The 27,841-nt window shown below is 53.1% G+C and overlaps 1 protein-coding gene and 1 long non-coding RNA gene across 2 annotated transcripts in view; one reads left to right on the forward strand and one right to left on the reverse strand.

Annotated features, from left to right (window-relative positions):
- Positions 1 to 4,388: 4,388 nt before the first annotated feature.
- The window catches only part of LOC125742177 (zinc transporter ZIP11), a 74,035-nt gene continuing 50,582 nt past the window's right edge, over positions 4,389 to 27,841 (reverse strand). The window contains 4 exon segments of the mRNA XM_049013914.1: positions 4,389 to 5,653; positions 5,898 to 6,056; positions 6,447 to 6,545; positions 24,235 to 24,304. Of these exon segments, the coding sequence (XP_048869871.1) occupies positions 5,575 to 5,653; positions 5,898 to 6,056; positions 6,447 to 6,545; positions 24,235 to 24,304 (407 nt within the window). The 3' untranslated portion in view covers positions 4,389 to 5,574.
- LOC125742178 (uncharacterized) lies at positions 9,760 to 10,737 on the forward strand. Its single transcript, XR_007398031.1, has 3 exons — positions 9,760 to 9,784; positions 10,499 to 10,600; positions 10,703 to 10,737. It is a non-coding gene; the product is annotated as an uncharacterized LOC125742178 (long non-coding RNA).

The following is a 27,841-nucleotide window of genomic DNA, read 5'->3' on the forward strand; positions in this document are numbered from 1 at the left end:
CTTGATCCCAGCCATGTGTGTATAGCTTGCATATTCTCCCCCATGCCCATGTGAGTTTCCTGTGGCTGCTTGGCTGTCCTCCACAGACAGGTGGCCCAGGTGAACTAGTGACACCAAACTGCCCTTAAGTGGCTTAAGGACTAATAAGGGGTAACGTCTTCCTTGGGGACTGTACTTCCACATAACTTATGCGTCATTAGATAGGCTTCATTAAACCACTGTCATGCTCGCTGCATAATCAGTTCTGGAAAATGGATGGATTTTCACTATGATCATAAATTAGGTGTGGGGGGGGGGGGGGGGGGACCTCAAATCTGTATCAGAACTGAAACCTGGCTGGGGGGTGTTTGGAGGTCGTCTTGCGGTTAAGAGACTATATTAAAAGATTGGACGATGAAAGGTAGCCATCTGGGGTGGAATGGCGCTAAGAATTCTGGGAGTGCCATGGAAACCTGGAGCACTAACATCAGTCGAGTCCTGGAGCCTCATTGCTGCATGTCCTCAGCAGAGTGGGGGCTTGGATGTAGTTCCTGGACGACTGAGATGAGAAACAGATGCAGGGGGAGCTTTTTTTATTTTAATGCACGCAGGAATGTCCATTTGCTCCTCAGCCGCTCGCGTGCGGGCGGGCGGACGGACGGCAGCCCCAGCTCTTGCTGCTATGCAGACGGCACAGCGCCGGAGGGGAAGGGGGTCAGGAATGTTCTGACACATCTGTTCGTGAGCATGAGCTCGGAGCACTGCGCTCTTCTGGATTATCAGCCTTTTTTAAAAAAGAAAAAACGAATCATAGCGGAGGCAGGTCCAGCTGGGGCTCGTCGGGGACTCCCGGTGGGGGGGGTGGGCTTATGGCAAGACGTCAGCATGCGCGGAGGCTGCGGGACGCTGCACCTCTGCCACGTTCCTGCAGGCACGCATCCGCGCACTTGCCGGCTACCACCGCGTGGCAGCATAAAGACGCCATTGTTAAGTTGCGTGCGAAGCCGCAGCTCTGGCCCTGGGCCCCGCCCACTCCTAGTAACTCCAGACAAATTTTTTTTCTTCCTTCTACACCTTACCCTCTCTGTGTTACAGGTAAGTATTTGATGTCCGCACGCAATCCCTGGAAATACTCCGCCCCGTTACTCTCTCTCACACACACACACACACGTGTATTGACATTCCTCCAGTCTGACTCAGCACCTGCACCGAAGCCGACTGCTACCATCCAGCTACTGACTCCTCCAGCAGGAAGCAAGCTGTCGAAGGACGTCTCACAGCTTCAAGTAATGATGCACCTCTCCACTCTCTCCCCCAGCACTGACGCGCTTCTTCTGCCCTCAGACCAGCATCACCACATCTGATTCACCCTCTGTTTCTGATACGCTTCTTCTGCTCTCCCACCTTCAAGCGCTTATTGGTTTTCAAAGCCTCTGGGTGTGAAGCTCATCAGTGCTTTTACTTTTAGCGTTAAGTGCAGGACGCAGCGCGGCGGAGTGGGGGCTGGTTATGAGGTTTTGCTGGTCAGAAGAGGCGATTTTTAGTGGTGTCTTGAGGATGCTACGTTAAAGCCCCCTCTGGAGAGTTTATTTGGGATGCAATTATAGGGAATAGAGGCTGTAACAATGATAGTGTGAGTGGGTGGGGGGGGGCGATTCATATTTTCCCAGAATCGTACAGCTGTGCTCCTGTTTTTGCATGTCTGTTGCAGACATAATGAGGCAAAGAAATGTGCAAAGTTAGCCAAGTAATAACAAGTCTGAATGCCAAGGGCACGCAGAGTGCGTACAGCTGCAGGCCCCCACCATTCCATCAGAGCCCTAATTCCCCAATTCTCATCATAGCTGGGGATGATTAGCAGTAACCACAGCTAATGCCTATCCTTACCTCAGTACATAAAGGGGGGGACGTGGGCTGGGACACAAATCCACCAGGATCACAATCATTATAGTCTTTGTTTGGGGTCCAGGATGTACCCATCTCCTCTAGTTTTCCGTGGTTAGGAAATCGCTCACTGAGCCTGGTTTGGTTAAAGTTCATATTTGCCTTCTAAACAGTCTCTGAAATAGAATCCCCCCCCCCCCACCCTAGCCCACCCCCAGCTATGATGAAATTACAGAATGACAAGTGTTAGCTTTGTCAGACAAGCATCTGGGTTGATTCCCAGTTGACTCTGAAGCATCCAGTGTAAGAACGGCAGCACTCAGACAACCAGTTTCAGATGTTCAGTTCAGAGGTATGTTGGATAAGCATCTCTTCCCGGGTGCCCTGTGTCTCCTGGTCTCTATGCCCCCCCCCCCCCCACATCTAACACCCCTCCTGGGGTTTAGGTTCTTCTGGCAAGAACTCTTCAGGAACCCTTGGTTCTGGGTGAGCCTCACCAGTTTCCCTCATTCCCTCATTTGGAAGATCTTAGAAGATCTTTCTCAGATGTGTTGATAAAAATCTGTATCTTCTTGGTGGTGGTGACGACGCTCCAATACTTTCTGCTCTGTAAAGTAGGACTGAAACCTACTCTTGATGGTGGGAGGACAGGTCCCTGGATACCCACATGTACTTTATTTTGAGGAACGCTGCCATTGCCTTGCTGACCCTAACCCTAATATCAGTGTCCGTCCTGCCTTCCAGGTTAACAATGCTGGCCAGGTAGGTGAAGCACTCCACCATCCAGTGTGATGGGGCAGCGTTTATGTTTTCCTCTGTGAATGTTAAGTCCCAGGCAGAATTTTAGCAAGGATGCTGCTCTTTTTGATCTGTTTTTGGCGTGGGAGAGAAGAGCCAGATCATCTGCAAAGTCGAGGTCATCCAGGTGTGACCAAGATGCCCATTGGGTTGTATTTTGCTTCTGCACTGGGGACGTCTTCATGACCCAGTCTACTGCCAGCAGGAGAACAAAGGGTGGCAGCAAACAGCCCCTGCGAACCCACCTGCGAAATAAAGCACCGTCCCTTAATCATCTCCTGCGATCAACCTGGGAACCTGCCGAGATCAGACGCGGGTCGGCCCTCACGAGATCGGCCTACCGGGAAAATCCCCAAATTTACTGTTAGTCAGCCTGCACCTGCACCCCAAGCACCACGCTGTCACAGAACCGGCTTTGCTATGAGAGCCGCCAGGCTGAGCTTCCAGTGAGCGACCAGTGACCTGTGCAAGACAGTTATGGACCAAGGGCTGCATAAAGCACCGTTTAAAGGCTAACAGCAGAAGAGCTAAAGAAAAAATAACACCAAGCAGTAATTCCTATTGGTTCCTAAGTGCGACATACAACAGGGCTGAGAAAAGCACCGATGCAGCATTCAGGCTATTCCAGAGAGCGATGGCTTCGAAGTCGCCCTCGTAATGGTGTTTCCTTCTGATTGGCTGCTTGCATCTGGCCAGAGGCACTGACTGCAGCCAGGGGGGTGAAGCGAAGGCACAAAGGGGCCCGTTTGATTGGAAACATGGAGTGATCTGCGTGACGGAAGGAAGGCTCCCTTATTTGAAACATGGAGTGACCTGCGTGACGGAAGGAAGGCTCCCTTATTTGAAAACGGGTTCGTTCTCTGCTCTTGCGGCTGCCACCACTATGGGGGGACACGCAGTCCTCCTCCGAGGGGGGCCAGGCTGCCTCCCCCTCTCTCAGCTCATGCAGCTCCCAAAGCCCCAGGGAATCCCAGGGACAATAGCCATTGTCCTGTCAGCCAATACCTGCCCTCACAGAGGTATGGCAGTTAATGGCCAAGGTTCCGAGGGCTTTGAATGGACCCATTGTCCTGTGTCTCCTCCGTAACGTGTAGGTCCCTTGCTGCTCGGGCACAGCTACACATCTGCATGCAGTGCCTTTTCAGTGCAGTGCCGTATCCCTGTATCTGGGGCAGCAGTGATTGCTGTCGCATGTTCACCACTGCCACACCTCGGCCTGCCCTCACTGCACACGTGTGAGAAAGCAGACACTTCTACCCAAAGCAATGCATATTTTTGAAAGAGCAGGACTGGACAGTCCCTGCAGTGATTGGGGGTTAAGTACCTTGCTCAGGGGCACAACAGTGACCTCACTCTGTTGACCCAGGGATTTAAACCTGTGACTTTCCTATGACAGGCGCAGGGTCCAAACCCACTAAGCCACACACTCCCCCCCCCCCCCCCCCCCCCTTAGGACTGACTGAAGGGTCACTTTATTCTTTCCTGAACCACAGATTCAAGAGCTGGACTCTGAATGTAGACCCCAAGTGCATGCAACAGAAGGTCATTATGTCGCATTTGAATGAGGAATCCCTTCAGCTTGACGGCTGAAGGAGCAGTGAGGGTGCCGAACGGGAGGCGGCAGTAAGGGAGTTCTGATTGGTAGAGTTTGTTTCGCAGTTCGATCCCCTGTGCGACTCATAGAGTGGATGGATTATCCCAGACCCCTTCGAATCAACTGGAAACAGTTTGATCACAATATATACAGACTTCCTTATTTAATAAAAAGGTTATTTAAAAAAAATGGAGTCACTTATTTGTTCCCTTAAAAGCATTAATCTGAAACAACAGATTAATTAGAAATGAAAACAGTAACGGGAAAAAGATGATTAATCAGCACACGTAGCAATTCCGAAAATCATACCATTCCATCTTACAAAACCCCAAAGATCTGATCAGAACACAAACCTAGACGGAAAGGCAGGAAGACAGGCAGAGGGAAAGAGAGACTGAGAAAGGGAAGCAGAGACCCCCTCAGAGTGAGTGATGATGGATGTAAACTGTATATAATCCTGACATTTTGTAAACTACGACCAAAGCGTCCTCAGCTTTCACACACGTCGGACACGGCAGGTGTCTTTGATGCCGCGTCGAGCCTTCAGCGTCCGCCGTCTCCTTCCTGCCATGTGACATCCTCGCCTCTCAGAATGAGCATTCCCATCTCCCTCTCCTTCATTATGCCAATTAATTCTAATTTGTTTTAAAACGAACCTCTGGGAACGCAAGCTGTCGAAATGCCGTCGGGCAGTCTGGCGAGGCTGAGATGAGGCCGACTCGGCACGGCCAACCAAACCAAATTCCAGCTCAATAATTCTGAACGAACAGCAGTCAGACATACATAAGAAGCTATATTCTTTCGACGACTTCTATAAGATGCCCTTGTATTTTGTAAATTACAATACCTCATTCCTCATTCATGACAGCCAACACACTGTGGACCCCTTGGTTAATGTCAAGTATACAGTCGGGAATGTGGCATGGAATTCTGGGAAGGCACGGCCTAGGGCAGCACCAAACATCTGAAAGTAAACTTCCACACAACACAAGTCCGACGGAGAAGCTGGGGAAATGTGGGTTAGAGATTGATCAGCCAGGTCGCTTATTTCATTTAAAGAACATTCTGGTAAATCATTACCACATGTATAATGTCACAGTACTGGCACAGTATTCAGTCATTATGCAAACAGGTTCAATATCTAAGAAAAGTAAGCAAAGAAAAAATCCTGGAATGAAATCAAAGTAACAAAAAAAATGCATAGAAAATTCAATTCACAATTTTACACAGAACTTGAGATACATCTCAAGGAGGACAATCAGGTCCCTTTGCTCCATGACTTTCAGAGCTCCAGTGACAGTACCCATGGAAACAGGGCGTCAGCCCAGGCCCACGTCCAGTGACATCATCACCACGAATCCCAAGATGGAGGTGCATGAAGCCAGCTTCCCGTTGCCGCTGTGGACATAGAAGCATGGGGGTGTCACTCTGGGGACAGATAGGGGGCACAGAGGGGTGAAGTGAGGATGGGTGGGGGGAGGTCCCTTCTCTGAAAACGATCAGTCACTTGAGAAGCAGTATTACTACACCAACCGGGAGTAAGGAGGAAGGAGATGCGCGTAAGCCTCACTGGCACTGTACAGAGTAAGCGTCACTGCATAGCTCCCCCTCCCCCACATGCTGAACTGCGCCATCCTCTCACCTGACTTGTGCCTCGGGGATGATGTCGTCCATGACGACGTACACCATGGCACCCGCCGCAAAGGCCAGGGCGTAGGGGAGCAGCGGCTCGGCCATCACCACGGCGACAGCGCCCAGCAGCCCGGCCGCGGGCTCCACCATGCCGCTGAGCTGGCCGTACCTGGGGGGGCAGAGATGCCCGTAAAACGTGGCAAGTCACAGGGACGCAGGAGCCGTGGGTTAGACAGGGGAGTGGGGCAGCCACTGCACATGACCCTCAGCTGGGGAATGACAAGATTAGGGAGACAGGAGAGGCATCTGGGACGCTTGGTGAGCACAGAAATTGATTGGCCCACAGAAATAGGTCAAAAGGTCGGACGACGACCAGCCCAGCCTGTGAGAGGAGTTTCGGCTTCGGGATTCAAGTTTCTGTTCTTACGGGAACTTTGGGGGATTTTCTTAAAAGAAAACAAATCTCTGGTGGGAAACACAATGATGGGCGTGTGTCCGACCGATGAAATGAGCGCGTTTCGCTCCACAGCATCTCGAACTAAAAGCACCGGTTACTCACCAGAACGCACGCCACGGCGACACACCCGTGCCCCGGAGAGGCAGGCTCACCGCAAGGCCTTCTGGGAAATTCTGGATCCCGATGCCGATGGCCAGATTCCTAGAAATGGGAGTGAGGGAGTTACTGAGAGGTTAGACCTCTGTGAGGGTGAAGGTTCCTGTAGCAAGGCATGCTGGGAGATCCGGAGGGAGCCCCAACCAGCATGGCAGCGTGCTTCTCACGTGGAGAGACGAGATCACAAGGGAGGAACCAGACAGGGCCACCCGAGTGACACACATCACCCTGGCTGTGTGAGGGTAAAGGTGCAAAGACTGGCAGTATTTGGTACAGATTCTCAGACCTTCATTTCACAGGGAGACCGACTGCTCCCACACAGGACTGGAGTAGGAGCAGGGAGACGCCAACACTGGTGAAAGGGGAAGGTCGGCTATGATTGTGTGTTTCGCTGCTACTGTTTACGCACATGACTCTCAACCACCTGTATACAGTAGGAGGGAGAGACTGTGACAGTGGCTACCCCCCACCCTCGTACTTTTACACCCTGGCAAAGTGCTAAACCACAAGTGTACCCACTCAATTACCGGTCACTTCCAAAGGACTCCCTTCAGAGTAGATTCTGCTTGGGGGCGGGGGTGAGGGGGGGGGGCAATCAGCTCACTGTGTCCTCCCTTAATGACCCCTCACCCATAAGATGATCTGCCCCCCATGGGGCGAATTCCCTTACTGATTACAGCGAGCCTTTAAAGCCTTCTAGCCTTCAGAGAGACTACAAATCCACCACACTCATCCCTGAACCTCACATTTCCAGCAGCAGCCCCACCCAAGGCCACCAGCCCAGCCAACGATCAGGAGCATTTCTGTAACTGAGCTGCACTGAAAACTAAATTATTCAAGCATTCACAGAGGCTAATGCTAATTTTGCTAGCGTTTGTTGCTAACATAAGATGGCGTTTCTCACAGACATGCTAGCGGAAATTAGCAGACAGTAAATCATGATGCACATTGTGTGAACACTAAACGAGTGTCTCTGTGGATTTACGTCATTGTCACTCTCCAAACCCAACGTCGTCTTCACCGAGCCGACCCTTCCGCAGTGGACTGGAACTAGTCCCTCTCCACGGTACGGCTCAGCTACGGGCCGGTTCCTGCCTACCAGTGGAAAAGTACCAAGCATCTGACAAGGAAGTGGCACCTTCACACAGCAACACGTTGGCAGCAGGTATCCTGACATCCCTGAAACACTGCATTGCCCGACACAGACAGGCTTATACACAGCAGACAGCCCCCCCCCCCGCACATAATATTCATGTTCCGGGGGCCCAGAGAGCCAAGAAAGCTCATGCAGGGTGGCTGCACATATTAAGAAACGGAAATGTCAGACATTAATTATTATAAACAAAAGCATAACCACAAATGAGGGTTAATGCCGTTCTGTGCTGGGAGTGTGTTCCCTCCCCGGGTCTCCCCCAGGAAAAGAGCGCATTCCTTGCTAATATTAGCAGCTGGCTTGTAGCTTTTAATTTGCTGATTAATTTGAAGGAATCCAGAACGGTTCGCAGCTTGGGACGGTGTTACAGTACAAACGCACACAGCCCCACTGCAGTCTCCGCTGAACCTCATACGAGAACCACGACCAAGCCTGAAGAGCGGGATAAACAGGCGTAAATAACCCCTGAAACGCGACGGCTCGCACCCTGAGCCCCGCCAGCCAACGCAGACCCCTGGATCACACAGACCCCCACAGATCAAACGCCAGCCTGTGGGACCCCGAGCAACTGAACTGCGACTGGGTGTGTCTGCCTGCCCCCCCCCCACCACACAGGGCAGCTGGCTGGTATCAGCTGCAGACGGAATTTAAAATGAGAAAAGTGAATGTTTTCACAAAAGGAGCCCCCCCCCCCAATACACACACACATATATATATATAGACACACACCACTGTCTGGCATGCAGTTCATATCCTGCCCCAGGAGAAGGTAGATTAATGATGACCAGTCACGGCCAGAACAGCAGAGATCAGCTAGAAGGGGAGCAAGGGCATGAGTGTGTGTGTGTGTGTGCGTGTGTGTGTGTGCAGAAATGTAAGTGCTCACGGACACTTCTGTAACACACCCATCACACGGCAGAAGTTACACTATAAAGCCTGCCGGCTGGGGGGGCATTGTGGGCCACCTGCGTGCCTCATGGATCCAGCTCTAACTGCTGCCCATGAGGAGGTCCCCAAAGTGCTTGTTGGGAGCACAGGGCTGACCGCTGCTCACGGGGAGGTCCCCGAAACACCTGTTGGGAGCACAAGGCTGATCGCTGCCCATGAGGAGGTCCCTAAAGTGCTTGTTGGGAGCACAGGGCTGACTGCTGCCTACGGGGAGGTCCCCAAAGTGCTTGTTGGGAGCACAGGGCTGACCGCTGCCTACGGGGAGGTCCCCAAAGTGCTTGTTGGGAGCACAGGGCTGACCGCTGCCCACGAGGAGGTCCCCAAAGTGCTTGTTGGGAGCACAGGGCTGACCGCTGCTCACGAGGAGGTCCCCGAAACACCTGTTGGGAGCACAAGGCTGATCGCTGCCCACATGGAGGTCCCCGAAACACCTGTTGGGAGCACAAGGCTGACCGCTGCCCATGAGGAGGTCCCCGAAGCACCTGCTGGGAGCACAGGGCTGACTGCTGCCCACGAGGAGGTCCCCGAAGCGCCTGTAGGGAGCACAGGGCTGACCGCTGCCCACAGGGAGGTCCCCGAAGTGTTTGTTGGGAGCACAGGGCTGACCGCTGCCCACGAGGAGGTCCCCGAAGTGCTTGTTGAGAGCACAGGGCTGACCGCTGCTCACGAGGAGGTCCCCGAAGTGCTTGTTGGGAGCACAGGGCTGACCGCTGCCCACAGGGAGGTCCCCGAAGTGCCTGTTGGGAGCACAGGGCTGACCGCTACCCATGAGGAGGTCCCCGAAGCGCTTGTTGAGAGCACAGGGCTGACCGCTGCTCACGAGGAGGTCCCCGAAGCGCTTGTTGGGAGCACAGGGCTGACCGCTGCTCACGAGGAGGTCCCCAAAGCGCTTGTTGGGAGCACAGGGCTGACTGCTGCCCACAGGGAGGTCCCCGAAGTGCCTGTTGGGAGCACTGGGCTGACCGCTGCCCATGAGGAGGTCCCCGAAGTGCCTGTTGGGAGCACAGGGCTGACCGCTGCTCACGAGGAGGTCCCCGAAGTGCCTGTTGGGAGCACAGGGCTGACCGCTGCTCACGAGGAGGTCCCCAAAGCGCTTGTTGAGAGCACAGGGCTGACTGCTGCCCATGAGGAGGTCCCTGAAGCGCCTGTTGGGAGCACAAGGCTGACCGCTGCCCACGAGGAGGTCCCCGAAGCGCTTGTTGGGAGCACAGGGCTGACCGCTGCCCATGAGGAGGTCCCTGAAGCGCCTGTTGGGAGCACAAGGCTGACCGCTGCCCACGAGGAGGTCCCCGAAGCGCTTGTTGGGAGCACAGGGCTGACCGCTGCCCACGAGGAGGTCCCCGAAGCGCTTGTTGGGAGCACAGGGCTGACCGCTGCCCATGAGGAGGTCCCTGAAGTGCCTGTTGGGAGCACAGGGCTGACCGCTGCCCATGAGGAGGTCCCCGAAGCGCTTGTTGGGAGCACAGGGCTGACCGCTGCCCACGAGGAGGTCCCCGAAGCGCTTGTTGGGAGCACAGGGCTGACCGCTGCCCATGAGGAGGTCCCTGAAGTGCCTGTTGGGAGCACAGGGCTGACCGCTGCTCACGAGGAGGTCCCCAAAGCGCTTGTTGAGAGCACAGGGCTGACTGCTGCCCACGAGGAGGTCCCCGAAGCGCTTGTTGGGAGCACAGGGCTGACCGCTGCCCATGAGGAGGTCCCTGAAGCGCCTGTTGGGAGCACAAGGCTGACCGCTGCCCACGAGGAGGTCCCCGAAGCGCTTGTTGGGAGCACAGGGCTGACCGCTGCCCACGAGGAGGTCCCCGAAGTGCTTGTTGGGAGCACAGGGCTGACCGCTGCCCATGAGGAGGTCCCTGAAGTGCCTGTTGGGAGCACAGGGCTGACCGCTGCCCATGAGGAGGTCCCCGAAGCGCTTGTTGGGAGCACAGGGCTGACCGCTGCCCACGAGGAGGTCCCCGAAGTGCTTGTTGGGAGCACAGGGCTGACCGCTGCCCATGAGGAGGTCCCTGAAGTGCCTGTTGGGAGCACAGGGCTGACCGCTGCCCATGAGGAGGTCCCCGAAGCGCTTGTTGGGAGCACAGGGCTGACCGCTGCCCACGAGGAGGTCCCCGAAGCGCTTGTTGGGAGCACAGGGCTGACCGCTGCCCATGAGGAGGTCCCTGAAGTGCCTGTTGGGAGCACAGGGCTGACCGCTGCCCATGAGGAGGTCCCTGAAGTGCCTGTTGGGAGCACAGGGCTGACCGCTGCCCATGAGGAGGTCCCTGAAGTGCCTGTTGGGAGCACAGGGCTGACTGCTGCCCATGAGGACCTGTAATCATGCCAACTGCCTCAGTGGGGCTCCAGTAAAGACAAGGGAGGCGGCACAAGGCTTGTTTGGCTTAAGTCTAGACGATCTTCTGGGCTGAACCCGCAAGGGAAACCGTACCGACACTTAAGAGTGAGCATCTGCTGGTCTGCGGCGGGCGTCTGTTCCGGGACGGCTCTGGGTGCACGCCAGGTAGGGCGCGTGTAATCGAAGACCTTCCTCCACAAGGCTTTCAGACCTGACCCCACCCTCAGGACCCAAAGGGAGAAGAGAAGACGAGGCAGGATATGGTGCAGCCCATGACGATGCCGTCCTAGAGAGGCCGGTGTTAGGCGGAGATCTGGATTTACTGCTGGGGCAGCAGGCAGACTGGAGCGGAGGAGAGCAGGAAGGCTGGATGTCTGAGCAGAGAATGACCAAGATGTCTGCGACTCAGAGCTTCCACACAAACCTCTGAGGTCAGCGGCTGCATCTGAGGACACGCCCCCAGTGTTAGGAAAGTTACTTTTGAAACGTAATAGGTTACAGATTCCTTGTTACCAAGTTAAAAAAAATGTTACTATTAGTAATAGTAATGTTATTAACAGTTAGTAATGTTACTACTCTGATTGCTTCATCATAGTAATGTATCTCATTACTTTCTGATTACTTTTTCAACAAATATTATAAACTTGACAACAAAGCTGAAAGTCCCAACGGCTGTGCTGACCTGCGCTGTCTGGAAATATTCCAAAAGAAGGCATTTCTGCACGGCAGAAAGATGCAAAGCAACAAAATTAATGCTTTATTCTACATAAATCTTCTACACTGATTGTGAAGAGAGCCCGCGGTTCCCCGCGGTGGTGGTTAAGGACCCTTCTCCCAACACGCATCCTGACCGTACCCTGACCTTGGGCTTTTTACCTTGGTATCATGTTGACCACAAAACCACAAAAGGTCACTCCTACAAATTCTTGCATACGTTTCTGAAAGCCGCAGGGCTTCCCCTGCTTGGGATAAAATGGGAGATATCCTCCGAAGACCTCCAGATGATTAAGTCAGAGTTGACAGAACTTCCCTGGTTGCCATGGCGACTTATCCGCTCATATTCACCTGGGATGACTACTGACAACAACAGAAAGTGTTACAACTACACCAAGCCTAAAAAGATGAAGCAGTAAAGTATAACCATGAAAAGTTCAGACATCTTTCATGGCGAGTACTTCAGACCCCATAACTGAGGCTTTCCCAACACTCTGGGGGAACGTACACCATGACAGATCAGGTTTTCCAGCAGAGACGGTTTAACTCAGCCCACAAAGCCAAGCTGCAATGTTGAGATCATGAGGCTTTTATGAGTGTCTACTTTCATTAAGGCTGAGGAGGCCTGAGGGGGGTTGGGGGGATGGGGGGTGTGGGTGGGGTGGTGATTCTCAGAATCTACATAAACAGGCTAAGTAGGAGCATTTAAAAGCTGCTTTATGTAACATTCTCTGCTCAGAGAATCTCTAATTACTCACAGTTAGCAGATACAGGACGGGGTAACGGATGCAGACAAACATTACTAAGCGATACAGCGATGAGGGAGTGCATTGAATAGGCTCTTTATGTTGGGTCTGTTCTCCCCGATACACACTTAGGACTCAAGTGTGTGCATGTCATGTGCTTTGGCTCTTCAGTTCGGAGGATAAAGCAGACAGTCTTCGTTATCTTGCCTCTGCCACAGTCTTGAGGACTCTGACGGACTACTGCAGTGACTTGAGACGATTTCAAATGAGCCACGCCCCTCAGATTCACACTCCATACTCAGCTCATCACTGATTGGAGGAGTAACTGAAGCTGCTCACTTGGGAGTAAGAAACTCTCAGACAAGCAGCAGGTCTGACAGGCCACTTGACACGGTGACCGTCTGTGATGCCCAGGCTGATCGCTTAGCGATGCGGACAATGCTGATCACCCCGGACAATTAAAGGTGCATGGAGAGGCCTGTCCCAAGACCCCCCCCCCCCCGCCCCCCCCGCTGCATTCAGCACATGCATCTCACGGACCAACACAGGTAACGGCTGCGAGAGATAGATGGACTACGGCCATCAGGAATAATGAGAGAGTTTGGGAATGTGGAAGGACACACATCCATGGAATGACAAACTAAGTTTTGGGGACATGAGGTCACACCCCCGCCTGGAAAACCACAGCGAGTGGGAATAAAGGGCAGCTTCGGCACGTTCCAAAGTGGGGTGGGGGCAGAATGGAAGCCTTTAAAACCCCACACCCAAGAGCAGGATAAGAGCTATCCCAGTTCATCACACTGGACCCCATGTCTTGTGGAGGGGGGTGTTGTGCCTCTTCTGCGAGTCCCAGGACTCTCCCTGCTGCCTCAGTGTGACGGACTGGGACGACTCAGAAGGAAAACTGTGTCTGCCCCCTTCCCCCGACATCCTATGACCTCCAGAAAGCAAGCGTGAGGAGCGTCCTCTTTGCAGGGGGGCAGACATGTGCCAGTGTAGTTCGCCACTCACTTCCCATTCCTACATCATCTGCGTGTGGTCGGTGGTAGAGTGAGTGCTACCCTACTCCGGGGGGGGGGGGGGGGGGGGGGGGGGGCTCGACCAGGAGCATGTGATAAAAGGCAGTGTTTTCCATGAGGTCTCCTCACAAAAATGCAAGCTATAGACCTCCCAGATAATAATAATAAAGTGATACAATAGCTTATTCAGACGAGCTGATTTCGGCAATGTGGGGGGGGGGGGGGGCAGGGGGTTTCAGGCAGCTGTTTGACTTGCAGGTTTCTGGTAAGAATCAGTGAACTGTTACACTCTCTCCCATGCAGGACAAAATTCAAAAGGAGAATGCTGAGCAACACAGGGTTTGCTGTAGGAGAAGAACCCAGCCAGGTAACTGGGGGGGGGGGTCGCTGGTCTGGGTGCAGGATGGTGGCATGCCCACCCCCCCACCACTGAATACTCTAGGGATAGTTTACAGTTGAATTCATGCCCTGATAGCAGCAGCAGGTCCCGCTGGCCATGTTCCAGAACTTTCCATTAGTCTGACACCAGGGGGTTTCACAGGCCAAAGGTCACCAGAGGTTTGTGATGGCCCTAGGCCATGGGAGCAAGCCCCCCCGTCCGTGACGTCCCCTTCTTACCCGGGGCTCCAGGAAAAGACATCCAGCAGGACCAAGAGCGCCCCCCCGCTGGATTAAGAGCCGGTCAGTAAATAAAACTTATATACTATATACTTATATACGGAAGGCAGGATCCCTGCAGGCCTTGGTGTTCGAGAAAAACTCCTACAGCTAGTTTGCGACCTAAACACCTGCCAATATTTTATTACACCCCCCCCCCCCGCACACACACACATACAAGCAATCACATGTAGGGGTGAAAGTTCACGTGTGCAGCAGTTATGTTTGCTACCACTCCAACCACACATTTGTACACAGCCCCCTGCTGGCCACAGACAGTCACTACACGAAGGGGGGGCCTGAAAGTCACCTTTTGAGTGACCTGCACAGTGCAGACCATCTGTCCACACTGCTCTCCTTTTTATCATGCTATGAAAGGGGTGATTGTTAGTCGTGCCATGATTACATCACGGTTTCCCGCCAAAGCTGCTTGATGAGAGCATAGCCCGCCACATGGCCCAGTCATGTGGCCCAGTCATGTGGCCCTTCCTGACCCCCTCTACCCCCCCAAAGCTGACCCTAACCGCTCAGCTTCAGCCCTGCCCCTTAACCGTCCCAAGTTTGACCCCACCTGTCCACCAGACTGATCAGCATCACCCCACCCCCCCAGCTGCGCCCGCTTACCGACAGTGGGGGGGGCACACACCTGGTCTGTGGGTTCAGATCCCGGCTTTGCTCTGGGTGTGTGGAGACTGCAGACTGGCATCTGGCCCCTGCTCTACTCTGACTGGGGCAATCGAGTACTGAACACACAGGTGGGACATGGATGGATTATGGATTAGCATTCTTTAAGCAAACTACTCAACAGATATTTGTGTCCCTAAGACACTAGACTGGACTACTGTAACGCACTTCTCTTTGGGACACCTAGCAAGAGCCTGCAGAGGCTCCAATACATTCAAAACTCTGCAGCGAGGATCCTGATGAGTGCGAGAACATGAGCACATCACTCCCATTCTCCACTCACTTCACTGGCTTCCCGTCTCCGCCAGGATTGAGTATAAGGTTTTGCTTCTTACACACCAATGCGTCCATGGACATGCCTCCCCCCCCTACCTCAAAGAACTTATCAACCCGCAACACGTTCCCTCCGTTCTATGCATGCAGACCTCCTCCACAAACCAAGAACCAATCTGAAGACTATGGGAGATAGATGGGAGGGCTTTCTGTGCTGCTGCTCCACGCCTATGGAACGTCCTCCCTGGCTTCCTGAGGGCACCACAACCCACTGACTGCTTTAAAAAGCATCTAAAGACATTTCTTTTTAACAAAACCTATGGTTCCTCCACTAAGAGGTTTTAAAAGTGTTTACTTTTAAACTGTTTATTTTGTCTCTTTTATTTAAACTTAATTAAATTAAATTTATTTAGCCCTTTGAGATATTGTGATGTAAAGGGCATTATAAATAAAATGTATTATCATTATTATTTATTATTACCATTGCATTAGGAAGCAGCGATACATCTCCTTCCCTGAGAATCATCCTCACTGTCAGTTTGGATGTTTTTTTTTTTTTTTTACCCATAATGCTTTACCTGTTCTGGGGAAAACACCTGCAGATCACAAAGAAGCACTTGACCTTTGACCCATGATGCTGCGTGTTCAGTGAATGACACCTTTACCATTTATATTCACGTTTATTTATAAGGTTCCCACAGCACCCCCCCCCCCTTCCTCGCCATCCACACCACCGCCCCCCCCCCTTAATGTGGACAGCGGGTGACGCTACATGGACATTTTTCCCCAGGCTGGCATGAAAGGCCCCATTCAGCACGGGGTGTGCACAGCCACCCCTCTCGCCAAGAACGCTGCCACCGCTGCCAGCGACCGTCTTTGAAACGCAAGTCTGTAGCCCTGAAAATGCTGGGGGTGGGGTGGGGTGGGGGTGTTTTTCCAAGCTGAGAAAATACCGCGGCTGGGTTTTCGCTTTCTGATTCGCCGTAAATCTACTGTACGCGCAGCGGGAGGGGTCTGCGCACATCTGCCGGAGGGTCGACTGAGAAAGCTTTTGTGTCGTTCTCGTGCAACCCCCCCCCCCGATCAGAATCGCAGCCGGTTCCTGGAGGGACAAAAAAAAAGGCAAAAAGGGGGTTTTTCCTTAGGCAGAGATCATATAACCTCATGGAGCTGCTTAGTGGAAGTCTTATCACCATGACTTACTGAAGCATTTGCATGTCTAAATGGCTGATTGTTTGGTCACCTGACCTGTCACAAGTCCTACCCTCTCATCATTGGGCTAGAATGTGCTAGGCTATAATGGGCATCCATTAAAAATATACATCTTCACATTTATCAGGGAGATTATTTCCTTTTATCCAAAGGAACACATATTTTTGAGAAAGCAGGCCCAGTCAGTCCCTGGAGGAAATTGGGTCAAGGGCTTTGCTCAGGGGCTAAACAGTGACATCACTCTGCTGACTGTGGGATTTGAACCAACAACCTTCTGATCCCAGGCACAGTGGCCTAATCCAATGAGCCACACACCAGGCCACCACGAGGAAGTGATAACAGGTTCACATAGCAATGACCCTGCCATGCTCATTCCTCACCGGCATGGCTGTCGGAAATTAGGGGGGATGCGTCCCCTGCAATATCGACAGACATCCCCCTTCCTTCCCCAAAAATAAATAAATACTAGTTTGTCCCTTATCGTGTCATTTACATCGCATTCTTTTGCAACATTACTTTTGCATGCGTGCCTATTGTGATATTGAGATTTACAGACTTGGCAACCCTCTCCCTCCACCCCACAATGGCAAACTTCTAGCGACACTGCTGCTCACCGGTCTTTAGTCACGGTCACGTCCTTACGCCCCCGTATCTTTATTACCCTTCTGAGATGGACTCATTCGCTAGCGGGGGCCCACTTCCTGTCCCTCTGCCTACATTTGCATCAGTCTTTGCGGGGGATCAACTTCCCACTGACACATTTTACTGCATCAAATTCCTCATCACAGTCCAACAGAAAAACAGCTAAACAACAATAGATGATTAAAGTTACAACGTCTGGTGGCGTTTTATGAGCACGGGAAGTTCTGTTCTGCAGGCGAGACCCACATACTGCTTATTTATTCACACGGCTTGTGGTTTTGTCCAACAAGGCTTACAGGCCAGGAAAATGCAGAAAGACCTCAGCATAGACAGGTCAACACACTCACCTACAGACGAGCACAAACAGGTCAAGACGCAAAGCTACAGACGGGCACAGACAAGACAACATGTACAGATTCAGACGGGCACAGACAGGGCAACACGCATAGCTTCAGACGGGCACAGACAGGGCAACACGCATAGCTTCAGACGGGCACAGACAGGGCAACACACACAGCTACAAAAGGGCACAGACAGGGCAACACGCATAGCTACAGACGGGCACAGACAGGGCAACACGCATAGCTACAGACGGGCACAGACAGGGCAACACGCACAGCTACAGACGGGCACAGACAGGGCAACACGCACAGCTACAGACGGGCACAGACAGGGCAACATTTTTTGTGGGAAGGGCACAGGCTACAGCATACTGCTGCTTCCCACCCCCCCCCAAAAGTTTGGCATCCCAAAAATGCTTGAGGTAGACCACCAATCCAGGACGAAGAAGTGGCTCGGGAGGACAACACTGGAGGCAATCGGTGACATCACCACCCCCACCCCCCCACATTCCGCACCGCAGAGGAGACACCCCACCAATGTAATAACCAGCAGAAGAGACCCGAATCCCAATGATGTGGGCACAGCTGCTCCTGCAGACCCGCCCTCCCCCCCGAAAGAGGCCCTGTGTGTGAGAGTCAGAGAGTGACTTAACCTAGCGTGCCATGGGCCATCTGCAGAGTAACAGCAATGACGCAGAACACGAGGTCGACGCGGCGGCCGGGCACCGCGGGGTGAACGAAAGCTACTAACTCCTGGTGCTCGAGATCAGGACCAAAATGAGGGCGACTGGCATGCGGTGACTGTGACACTGCAGTCAACGGCTCAACCTGACACTGACCAAAGCTTTGTGCAATGCTCGGCTCATCTCTCTAGGGGGCGCTATGTTGGGTGTCTTCCCCCAAGTTTGGTTTTGCTCTTCTGCGTATATCCAGGATCACAGGGCTGACAGCAAATGTCCTACTGGTGAATGGCTGGCAACTAAGGGAAGGAAAAAGGACAGAACGAACATTCACTGGGGTGGTGTTTCTCACTGTGCAGCAAAACATGTGGGCCGTCTGAGGGACCCCGAGGGACGTGGCTGAGAAACAATGCGCTGGGGCATCTGGGAAGGGCCAGGAGGCAGAGACATGCCAAACTTCTGCACACTGGATGGAGGAAAAATCAGGCCGTCTCTACATCATCAGTGGGACGAGCACCCTCACCGTCGCAGGCTTACCCAGGGCTGCCCTGTACCCACGGCTACTGTCACCTAGGAATTTCATGTTCCACCATATCTAAGGGTCATCTTCTCCTAGATCCATTCGATCTCCGATCGGCCTTTGTTCCTCACTGGCCGATCTTTCTCGCTGACGTGTTCCTCATGTGTGTAACCGGTTCCTCGCAGTTTGAACACAGCCAACACCAGCTGAGTAAAAGCGCTCAAAAACGGTTCCAGTTCTGTACTCATGCGAGAGGCTGGGAACACAAGCCCTTGGCGGTATCTGGTTCCCCGTATCGGACAGAAGTACCTTCCATCTGTGCCAAAGCGTTTCCTCGTCCAGTGACAGCTGCCGAATTCATCTCAGACTGGCGGGGAGCGTCTGAAACTGGCGGGGAGCGTCTGAAACTGGCGGGGAGCGTCTGAAACTGGCGGGGAGCGTCTGAAACTGGCGGGGAGCGTCTGAAACTGCCGGGGAGCGTCTGAAACTGCCGGGGAGCGTCTGAAACTGCCGGGGAGCGTCTGAAACTGGCGGGGAGCGTCTGAAACTGGCGGGGAGCGTCTGAAACTGCCGGGGAGCGTCTGAAACTGGGCCGCAGCCGCCTGTAACGACTCAGCGAGCACAGTCCTCAGCAGCCAATCACACAAATGTGTATATTCTTGCCACACTGTGATGAAGGGAGAAGTTCAGCCGTCTGGGTGCAGAGCACAGACACCTCGGTGCTCGTGGTTTCAGGAAGGGGGGGGGGCAGGAAAGGGGGATGACTGGGAAAACAAACTGATGTTTCACTGGGAGCTGTGGAGTTCTAATATAAATTGGACGTAAACTCTCCCTCCTACTTATGCTGCCATAGCCATATCTGCCGGAGCTTACATACTGCACTCACCTAGCTGCCTATAGCCTCCTCTACTTTGCCTAATTGTACATTTTATTTGCCATACTCCTCCTGGGGGGTGATGCCTGGAGACCTCAATCTATCAAGATATCCAGCACACCCGGCCACATGTGACGTCGCCACCACCAGTGACGTCCCTGCATCCAGCTCGCCGTTCTGATCTTCCATGTATGACCTGCTGCCTTACCTCTGGTTGCCTGGCGATTGGAAGGAGCATTGGCACCGGCTTGTCATCACCTCCCTGCTCCCCAGTTGTGTCTCAAATCTTATGATTTGGACAGTGTGACTTGGCACTTAACCAGCTCTCCTATTTGACTCTCCCTGTCGGCCCCTGGAGGATGGGCTCCCCCTTTGAGTCTGGTCCCTCCCAAGATTTCTTCCTTCTAGGGAGTTTTTCCTTGCCACTGTCGCCTATGGCTTACTCACTGGGGGCTTTGGGTGGGGATGCTGTAAAGCGCTTTGAGACAATGTAATGTTGTGATAATGCCCTATACAAAAATAAATTTGTTGTTGTAAAAACATAAACACTGCGTATAGCTCTGTTTTCTGTCATGATACCACTGGGAGGGCTGTTACTGTGCCGAATAATGCCTGTAAAACAAGCACCACTGATCCCACTGGAGACGGTGGATACTCAGCCCCAGCGCTGAGGAAACTGGGTTTTCTGTAAGTGCAGCCCCTTCCCAGTATGGCGTCCACACGTTAGGCGACACTGGTATGGCTGGTGGGGACTGAACAGCAGGTGCTCTCGGCACACAAGCCTGCTTTCCGGTAGTTTCCGGAACAGTCACTATGCTGTATAGGGGTACAGGTTCTAGAGAGGGTTCGGTGGGGCTGCTCAGTGGAGAACATTGACATCTCAAACTTGCGGGTCTGAGGCCTGGAGACGGGCCTGGTTTTCCCCACAATGTGTTGGATTCCTCCAATGGCCCAAACCGGTTGCGACTTCATGCCTGCATGGCAGAGGACGACATCCTGGACATACTCCACTTTACTCCCTGTACCCCGGGTTGCAGCTTCCTGATGGAGTAGCTGAACAAACCAAAACCCTGGCATACGATAATGAGCAAACCTTGTTTAAGGTGGAATGCATTTTAAGGTGGACTGCTTGTTTAAGGTGGAATGCATTTTTAAGGTGGACTGCTTCATAGAGGGATCCACCTCTCTGGGAGGCTAAACATGAGTGTAGTTGCCTGTGTCATGGTCTATAGATGCACTGCCAGACTGTGCAGTCTGAGCTCTTGGCTGGGCACTGTGGTCATACCATACGACGGCTTAGGCAGAAATTCATCATTTTGAAGGTGTATGTACATCAATACCGGGTATAGTGATGCTTCCCCCACACCTTCAGGGCTGCAGGTTCGAAGGAATAACCAGGTGTGTGTATATGTTTGTGTGTGTGTGTGTGTGTGTGTGTGTGTGTGTGTGTGTGTATGTTTGTGTGTGTGCATGTGTGTATGTTTGTGTGTGTGTGTATGTTTGTGTATGTTTGTGTGTGTGTGTGTGTGTGTGTGTGTGTGTGTGTCTGTCTGTCCTGGGAAGGGCCCATATCCCATCCAATGCAGCCCCTTCCCCTGCATTCAGGGAACCCCCTATAAGATAATGATCCCATATAAGGTCTGAGAAGAGCAGTTACTGAAAACAGTGAAACATACACACACACACACACACACACACACACACACACACACACACACACACACACACACACACACACACACACACACACAAACATACACACACACTCACACAGACCTGTACTCACATCTTTGTGGGAACCATCCATTCATTTCGTGGGAACCATCCATTCATTTCTATGGGCAAAACCCGATTTCCCAACAATGACGACCGTAACCCCACCCAGCCTTAACCTTAAAATTCCCCTTGTGGGGACTGAGAAGGTGGCAACAGGTTTTTCTCACATTATAAGGACTTTTGGTCCCCATAATGTAATACGTACATGGCCCACACACACACACACACACACACACACACACACACACACACACACACACACACACACACACACACACACAGTGGACCTCCCCAGAAAGGCACCCACACCCCCTGTCAGACACATACCACACACCAGGCTTCCATAATAAAAAGGGGAATTAGAGGGGGTTAGGGTTAGGCTTAGGGTCAGGGTAGGGTTAGGGTAGAGAGGGGCGACAACTGAACAGTGAAAGCTGCTGTGTGGTACAGCGCCGCCCCAACCCACCCAGCCAGAAGAAAAGGAGGAGACAGAAGTGGGGTTCAGTGAGCTGTCTTTGCATATGCAGAGCTGGGGGGGAGGGGGGTTCAGGAAAACAGGCAAGCTGTTGTTCATGGGGCTGACCACTGCAAATGTGGTGGGTGGGGGTGGGGCCTCTTACTCTAACTGGCTGCTGCCCCACCTACCAGGAGGATGTCTCACCAGCTTCTATGCGGGGGGGTCACTCGCTAATAAGGGGCTTCACCTGTAATACAGGGAAGGTGGGGGCAGCCAAAGGACACGCCGGTGGGAGGGCAGGCTAAACCCGGACTGCCGGGAAGGCCTGTCGAGCCACTGCAGAACCATACGAAGCGGTCCAGGCCCAGCGGTCCCTCCCACCCCCAAAGGAGCCTTCAGTCCACGGAGTGTGGGAGTAAGAAGGTGGGGGGGCATGCGCTGGGGGGGGCCGGAGCCAAGGCCGAGGAATGCTGCGGTCAGGGCTGCCCCTGTGCTCAGCCACAAGACGGCCCTCATGACCGGGTTTATGGGGCGACGACAAAGGGCCCTTTCTTACGCAGTCTAATAGCTACAATGCCATGCGGGGCTGGCATACACACACACACACACACACACACACACACACACACACACACACACACACACACACACACACACACACACACACACACACACACACAGGGCAGAAAAATGTTTCCCAAGAAGTTATTTCTCAAGATCCCCTCACCCACCCCTTCCGACTCCCTGCCCAGCTTGCAAAATGTTTTTGCTGGTGGGGGGTGTTTAGGAGAGTTTCTGCAGAAGCGGCCCTGGCACCTGCCGCTCCATTCATGGGAATGTGTGTGTGTGTGTGTGTGTGTATGGTGGGTCAGTAAGCTCTGATAACAAATCACAAGAGTGAGGCAAGGAGAGACTGCAGGAGGGTGAAATGGAAGAGGAGGAGAGTCTGCGCAGAGGGTAACGGCTTCCCAAAACTGCCTCCTCCCCCAGGACAGTGCCGTGGCACCATGCTTCAACAAGCCCAGCACCGTTTCAGTATGTCTGAACATGCGGGTGTGCTGAGGGTACGGGCCCCGGGACGGGCCCTGCGGAACATCTACTGCTTCTCTGAGGCCACATCTCAAGTGTGGAGAAATGCAGAGGCCTGGGTGCGGGACTAAGGTCACCGCTGGGAGGATGGGGGCTTCCGGAGGATTCCCACCTGCCGACGCGTGTTCGGAACAGCCTGGAGGGGAGAGCAGAGGGGCCGCCCGGGCGATTTCATGGGGCCGTCCCTTGGGCCGGGTACGCTTCCAACAGGCCGACCACATCAGGCGATGCGGAGCAAAACCGCAGCGAGGGGGCCTGCACCTGTGCTTCTTACGAGCCTCGGCTGGGGGGGGGGAGGGGGGGGGAGGGGGGGCTGCCCAGAGGCTCTGGAAGTGTCTCCAGGCTGGTCCGTTTGGGAACGGGGGTGGAGAATGGAGCATTTGTTCTCTTTCCTGACGACCTCATCGGGCGACACGGTCCATGAAAGGCGCTCATCTGTTTCCCCTTAACGTGACCAGTCAGAGGGAGGGAGAGAGGGAGGGGGGCATCAAGGGCTTCTCCACACACCCAAATGCCCTCCACCTCAACCCAGCACCCCCCCCACCCTCGCCATGGCAGCTTGCCAACACCGGCCCCACATCTGTGAGCTGGCGCTCCAGCAAGTTCTTGAGCACCCTGTCGACCCAAGACAAGTGCACTACAGGCACGTGAGAAATGTCCCCCTTCACACTCACCACGTTCCTCAGCCCCATTCGCCTGTACTGGCGCCCCCACCTGGCCGGGAGGATATACGTACAGTAGCTCACCTCACCGCAATAACAGCTTCCCCATCTGAGTACCGAGACCACATTCAGGAAAGGTCATGTTAAAAACCACCCCCCCCCCCAACCCCCCCAGGAGTATTCCTCAAATTTTTCCCACCTTTCACAGCTGAAGGGGGGAGGCATCACCAGAAAGACCGAGTGCCCCTCAACACCCCAGCAGTCAGTCAGCATAAATAAAGCCCACAATATCCTGACTTAGCGGCTTTTCTGTTCAGGGAAAAGGACTTTCCACCAAAAGAGCAGTGGGTCTGTATCTAGGAGGACCTGCCCAGCTCCGCACCATCCCTATATGTGTCTGTGGTGCAGAGGGTCTGGTCCAAAACCTGTCCCTGCATTCCTCCTCATCGTTCCCCTTCATATCGTAGTATTCTGAACGATCGTACAGTACGTCATATGCAGCTGTGCGAGGAACCGGGCAGAGAGACCGAGAGACAGAAAAGCCGAGAGAGAAAGTGACAGACGGCTTAGTGCATTTGGCAATACTTTAAAGGCAAACGCTGGCCGAGCGAGGAGGGATGCAGCGCCCTCAACATGGCCACAGGGGGGCAGCAGGATACAGAAAAATCTCCCCTTTAAACCACAGAGCAGATCCTAGTACAGACCAGCCCTGTATTAGGAATAAACAGGCATTGCTACACTGCAGAGGCACGCAGACAAAAGAAAGTGTTATCCAGAATTATCTAATGATGCCTGATTACATCCTAGTAACGTATAGGGTTTCCCAGCTGGCTGGAGAGGATTCACAGTTCAGTAAGGTGTAAGGATATTGGTTCCATACTGAGGAGCGTAACTATACTTCTTCAACCCGTACGCCCCCTGCTGGCAGGACGTGGGTCCATCTCGTACAGGGTCCTACCTGGCACTCTCAAAGGTCGCAGATGGAGTCTTTCCTGCCGCGGCGAATCCAACCCCAACCGCTAGACCCTCTGTAACAAGGACAAGCGCACAGGAGTGGTTAGTGAAGTGAAGTGTACACCTGGGGAGGGGATGGGGGCATGGTGACCAGGGGCCTCCAGGACCAGAAGCTGGAAGGATGATACAAAATTTGCATTGGCAATTAAAAAAATCTGCAGTGGAGGTCAAATGCTGAACTTTGCACCAGAAGGGTGTGGGGTCAGATCCTCACCCATCCCCTCCCCCCAAAAAAAACAGTTAGTCCTCACCTGACCTGGATTGGCATTTGATTAAACAAATATAGAACACAAGCCTATTACACCCCTCCCCCAACCACTGCCAAGCCAGACGAACCTTTTCACCAATCCGGTTCAGTTCTGTCAAACTCTAAAATGAGCCTAAACAGTCTGAGACATACCGACTTACAGGCCCCAGAGGGACTCTCAGTTTCTCTCCCTCTCTGCAGCACGGCTCATCCCTGCCACCCCCCCCCCCCCTCCCAATTCAAGGCTCAGATTCACCTGTGCAGGGTATTGAAACCAGGCAAGACAAACACGTCTGGGAGGCGAGAGCCAAACACAGAGCCTTAATGGCCCCAGATAAGATAACCCGATAAAAACAAGAAAACATTTTCCCTGGAACACTGGGTCCTGAGCTCCTGTCTGTAGGATGTAGGATTACATCAAACATCTGCACTAAACCCTCCCAAACTAATACATTAAACCCTTCTGTTGTGTTTGAAGCGAGAATGGAAATGAGGTCATAACCTCCCGTCTCCCACTGAGTAACCAATAGGACTAGAGCTTTCGATGATTGACAGAACAAAACTCCCAGTCACAGGTTGTTTCGAAATGTTTTCTCAATTTTTGCCCCCCCAGTAGTCAGGTGGGATGATGTAGCCACGGCCCGGCCGCCCGGACAGGATGTCGACGCGTCTGTCGCTGATCCACGGCTCCCTTGTGCTACCCCGATGCTTCGCAATACAACTTCCAGAATTTTGCGGATATTCTATTAAGCCACATCTTATCTTGAGGCGCAAGGGCTCAGCCCCCCCTCCGCGAGAATTCGGCAGATGAAAAATTACCCACAAAGTGTTTTTCTGGTAATTTAAACTTTTTTTTTCTTTGCCTGTAACTAAAATACCAGCCACATCCCAGGAACAGTAGTCAATCACATCCGTCGTACCAGCAAACCACCTCACAGGAAGGCAAAAAAAAAAAAAATATATATATATAAAGCAACTCAGCCTCCCCCAAAAAAAGCACATTAACCTGGGCACTGATGCTTCTGGGTAATTACCAGCCTTGTCTCTCAGAAGCGGGCTGGCCGATTTAACCAGACTGTTTTGCTGCGATCTTTCAGAGACACTGACGGAATCTCCTTCCCCATTTCCGAAAGATTTTTCACAGTCAACACCCCCGGTCCCTGCAAGATACAGGGAAGGGCTGAGGATAATATCAGGGTAATATGATTCCTAACCATAATAACAGGAACATTCAGGCTACAACACCCGGAGAAATACATGAACCCCCCTCCCAAGGAGAACAGACAGACAATTTGTGAGTCATGCCCCTGACTCAAGCTGAGACCCCCTGGTCTGCCATGCCCCCCCCCCTGCTGGCTGACAGGCGACATGGTTTACACCACTCCACTAATTAACACCCCCCCCCTCCCCAACATGCAGTCAGCCGCTCTCTGTAATTGGATCCTCATCTCCGTGCAAGTGTTGAATGCTTTGGGCAGTCATGTTTGTGACTCCCCTGTACTGTAGCAGGGGGGACTGACCACCGTGAAACTGGCGGGGATGGGGGGGGGGGGGGGGGGGGGGCAGCCAAGTGGGGATGAGAGACACTCTGCAGAGGCCGCCGTACCCTTGAGCTGAGCAGTGAGAGGGTGAGAATCGGCAGCAGAAGGTGTTAGCGGTGGGGGGGGGCAGCTCAAACACCATTGTTCCATCTTGGTGTAACATTTAAACAGCAAAATACAAGCGATTCCCTAAGCCGGGAGCATCCCAGTCCGGTCCTCAGGGACCCACAGCTGGTTCTTGTTTTTTCTCCCTCCCTCAGCTCCCTGCCAGATATCCACATTATTGTGGAGGAATGAAGTAAAAACATGGACTGTCTGAGTCCCGGAGGACCACAGTGTGAACCACACATAAATAAAACCATCAGAAGAGGATAAAAGCAGGACGGTCGTGTCCTCACAGCCATGCAAACACCGGGTGGCTAATCTGAGTTAGTGCTAAGTTAACGAATGGTGTCACTTAAAGGGGGGTTGATCTTACCCAACCTGATTGAAAGTCCCTAAGGTCACGGGGGGGGGCGACACGACGCGGTTTTTGACAGCTGAAAAAACAGCAGGGATCATTTACTTGCCTGGGCTCCCCACAGGTAGATTTAAAACCAAGGACAGAAAGACAGAGGCCAGGAGGGGACTCCATTATGGCCAAAGTTGAGAGGAGAGATAGAGGGATGAATGGATGGATGGACGGACGGACGGACGGACAATGGGAGAGAGTGGAGCACAATTAAATTTTTATGTTACATTGGGTTAATAAATGTGATACTAGTCAGTTTAAGTTCGTTACGTCTTGTGTGCATTTACGGCGAGTGAGTATGAGCACCTAGAGGTTAAGAGGGAAACCGGGATGATAAAAGAGGTCAGCTTCCGAGGTCACGGGGAATTCCGGTGCTGGCTCAAAGAGGGAAGGAGAGAGGGAGGGATGATGGAGGAATAGAGCGAAAAGCCAGGTCTTTGGGTGATTGCAGGGAGAGGGAATAGGGGGAAGGATGGATGGAGTGTGGAAGAAAAAATGTATCTAAGACTTTTAACCTATTTCAGTTATCCTGCCTCTCCCTAAGATGGGCTACTCCAGCAAGACCCCTCCCCTCGCAGATGGTGAGCAGTCAGACCCTGCCCCTCGCAGATGGTGAGCAGTCAGGACACCGCCCCTCACAGACAGTGAGCAGTCAGACCCCGCCCTTCTCAGATGGTGAGCAGTCAGACTCCGCCCCTCGCAGATGGTTAGCAGTCAGACCCCGCCCTTCTCAAACGGTGAGCAGTCAGACCCTGCCCCTCGCAGACGGTGAGCAGTCAGACCCCGCCCCTCGCAGATGGTGAGAAGTCAGACTCCACCACTCGCAGATGGTTAGCAGTCAGACCCCGCCCTTCTCAGATGGTGAGCAGTCAGACCCCGCCCCTTGCAGATGGTTAGCAGTCAGACCCCACCCCTCACAGACGGTGAACAGTCAGATCCCGCCTCTCACAGATGGTGAGCAGTCAGACCATTCCCCTCACAGACGGTGAGCAGTCAGACTCTGCCCCTTGCAGACGGTGAGCACAATAAATTCACTTCAGGCCAAAAACGGTCCTTTTCAGTTGGCTTCTCATGGTGATATCAGCCTCTTCAAGGCAGGGATGAGGGAGGGAGAGAAGGATGAATGAAGGAAGAGAGGGTGACTGCAGCCAGGATGTGCTGGAGCCTCAAACCGAAAAGCCTGTTTAAAGTTGCATCAAAGTGATTTTATTAACAATAATAAACAAAGAGCAGAAGCTGGTGGAGGGATGTT

This window comes from Brienomyrus brachyistius, chromosome 5, assembly GCF_023856365.1.
Source record: "Brienomyrus brachyistius isolate T26 chromosome 5, BBRACH_0.4, whole genome shotgun sequence".
Taxonomy (NCBI): Eukaryota; Metazoa; Chordata; class Actinopteri; order Osteoglossiformes; family Mormyridae; genus Brienomyrus; species Brienomyrus brachyistius.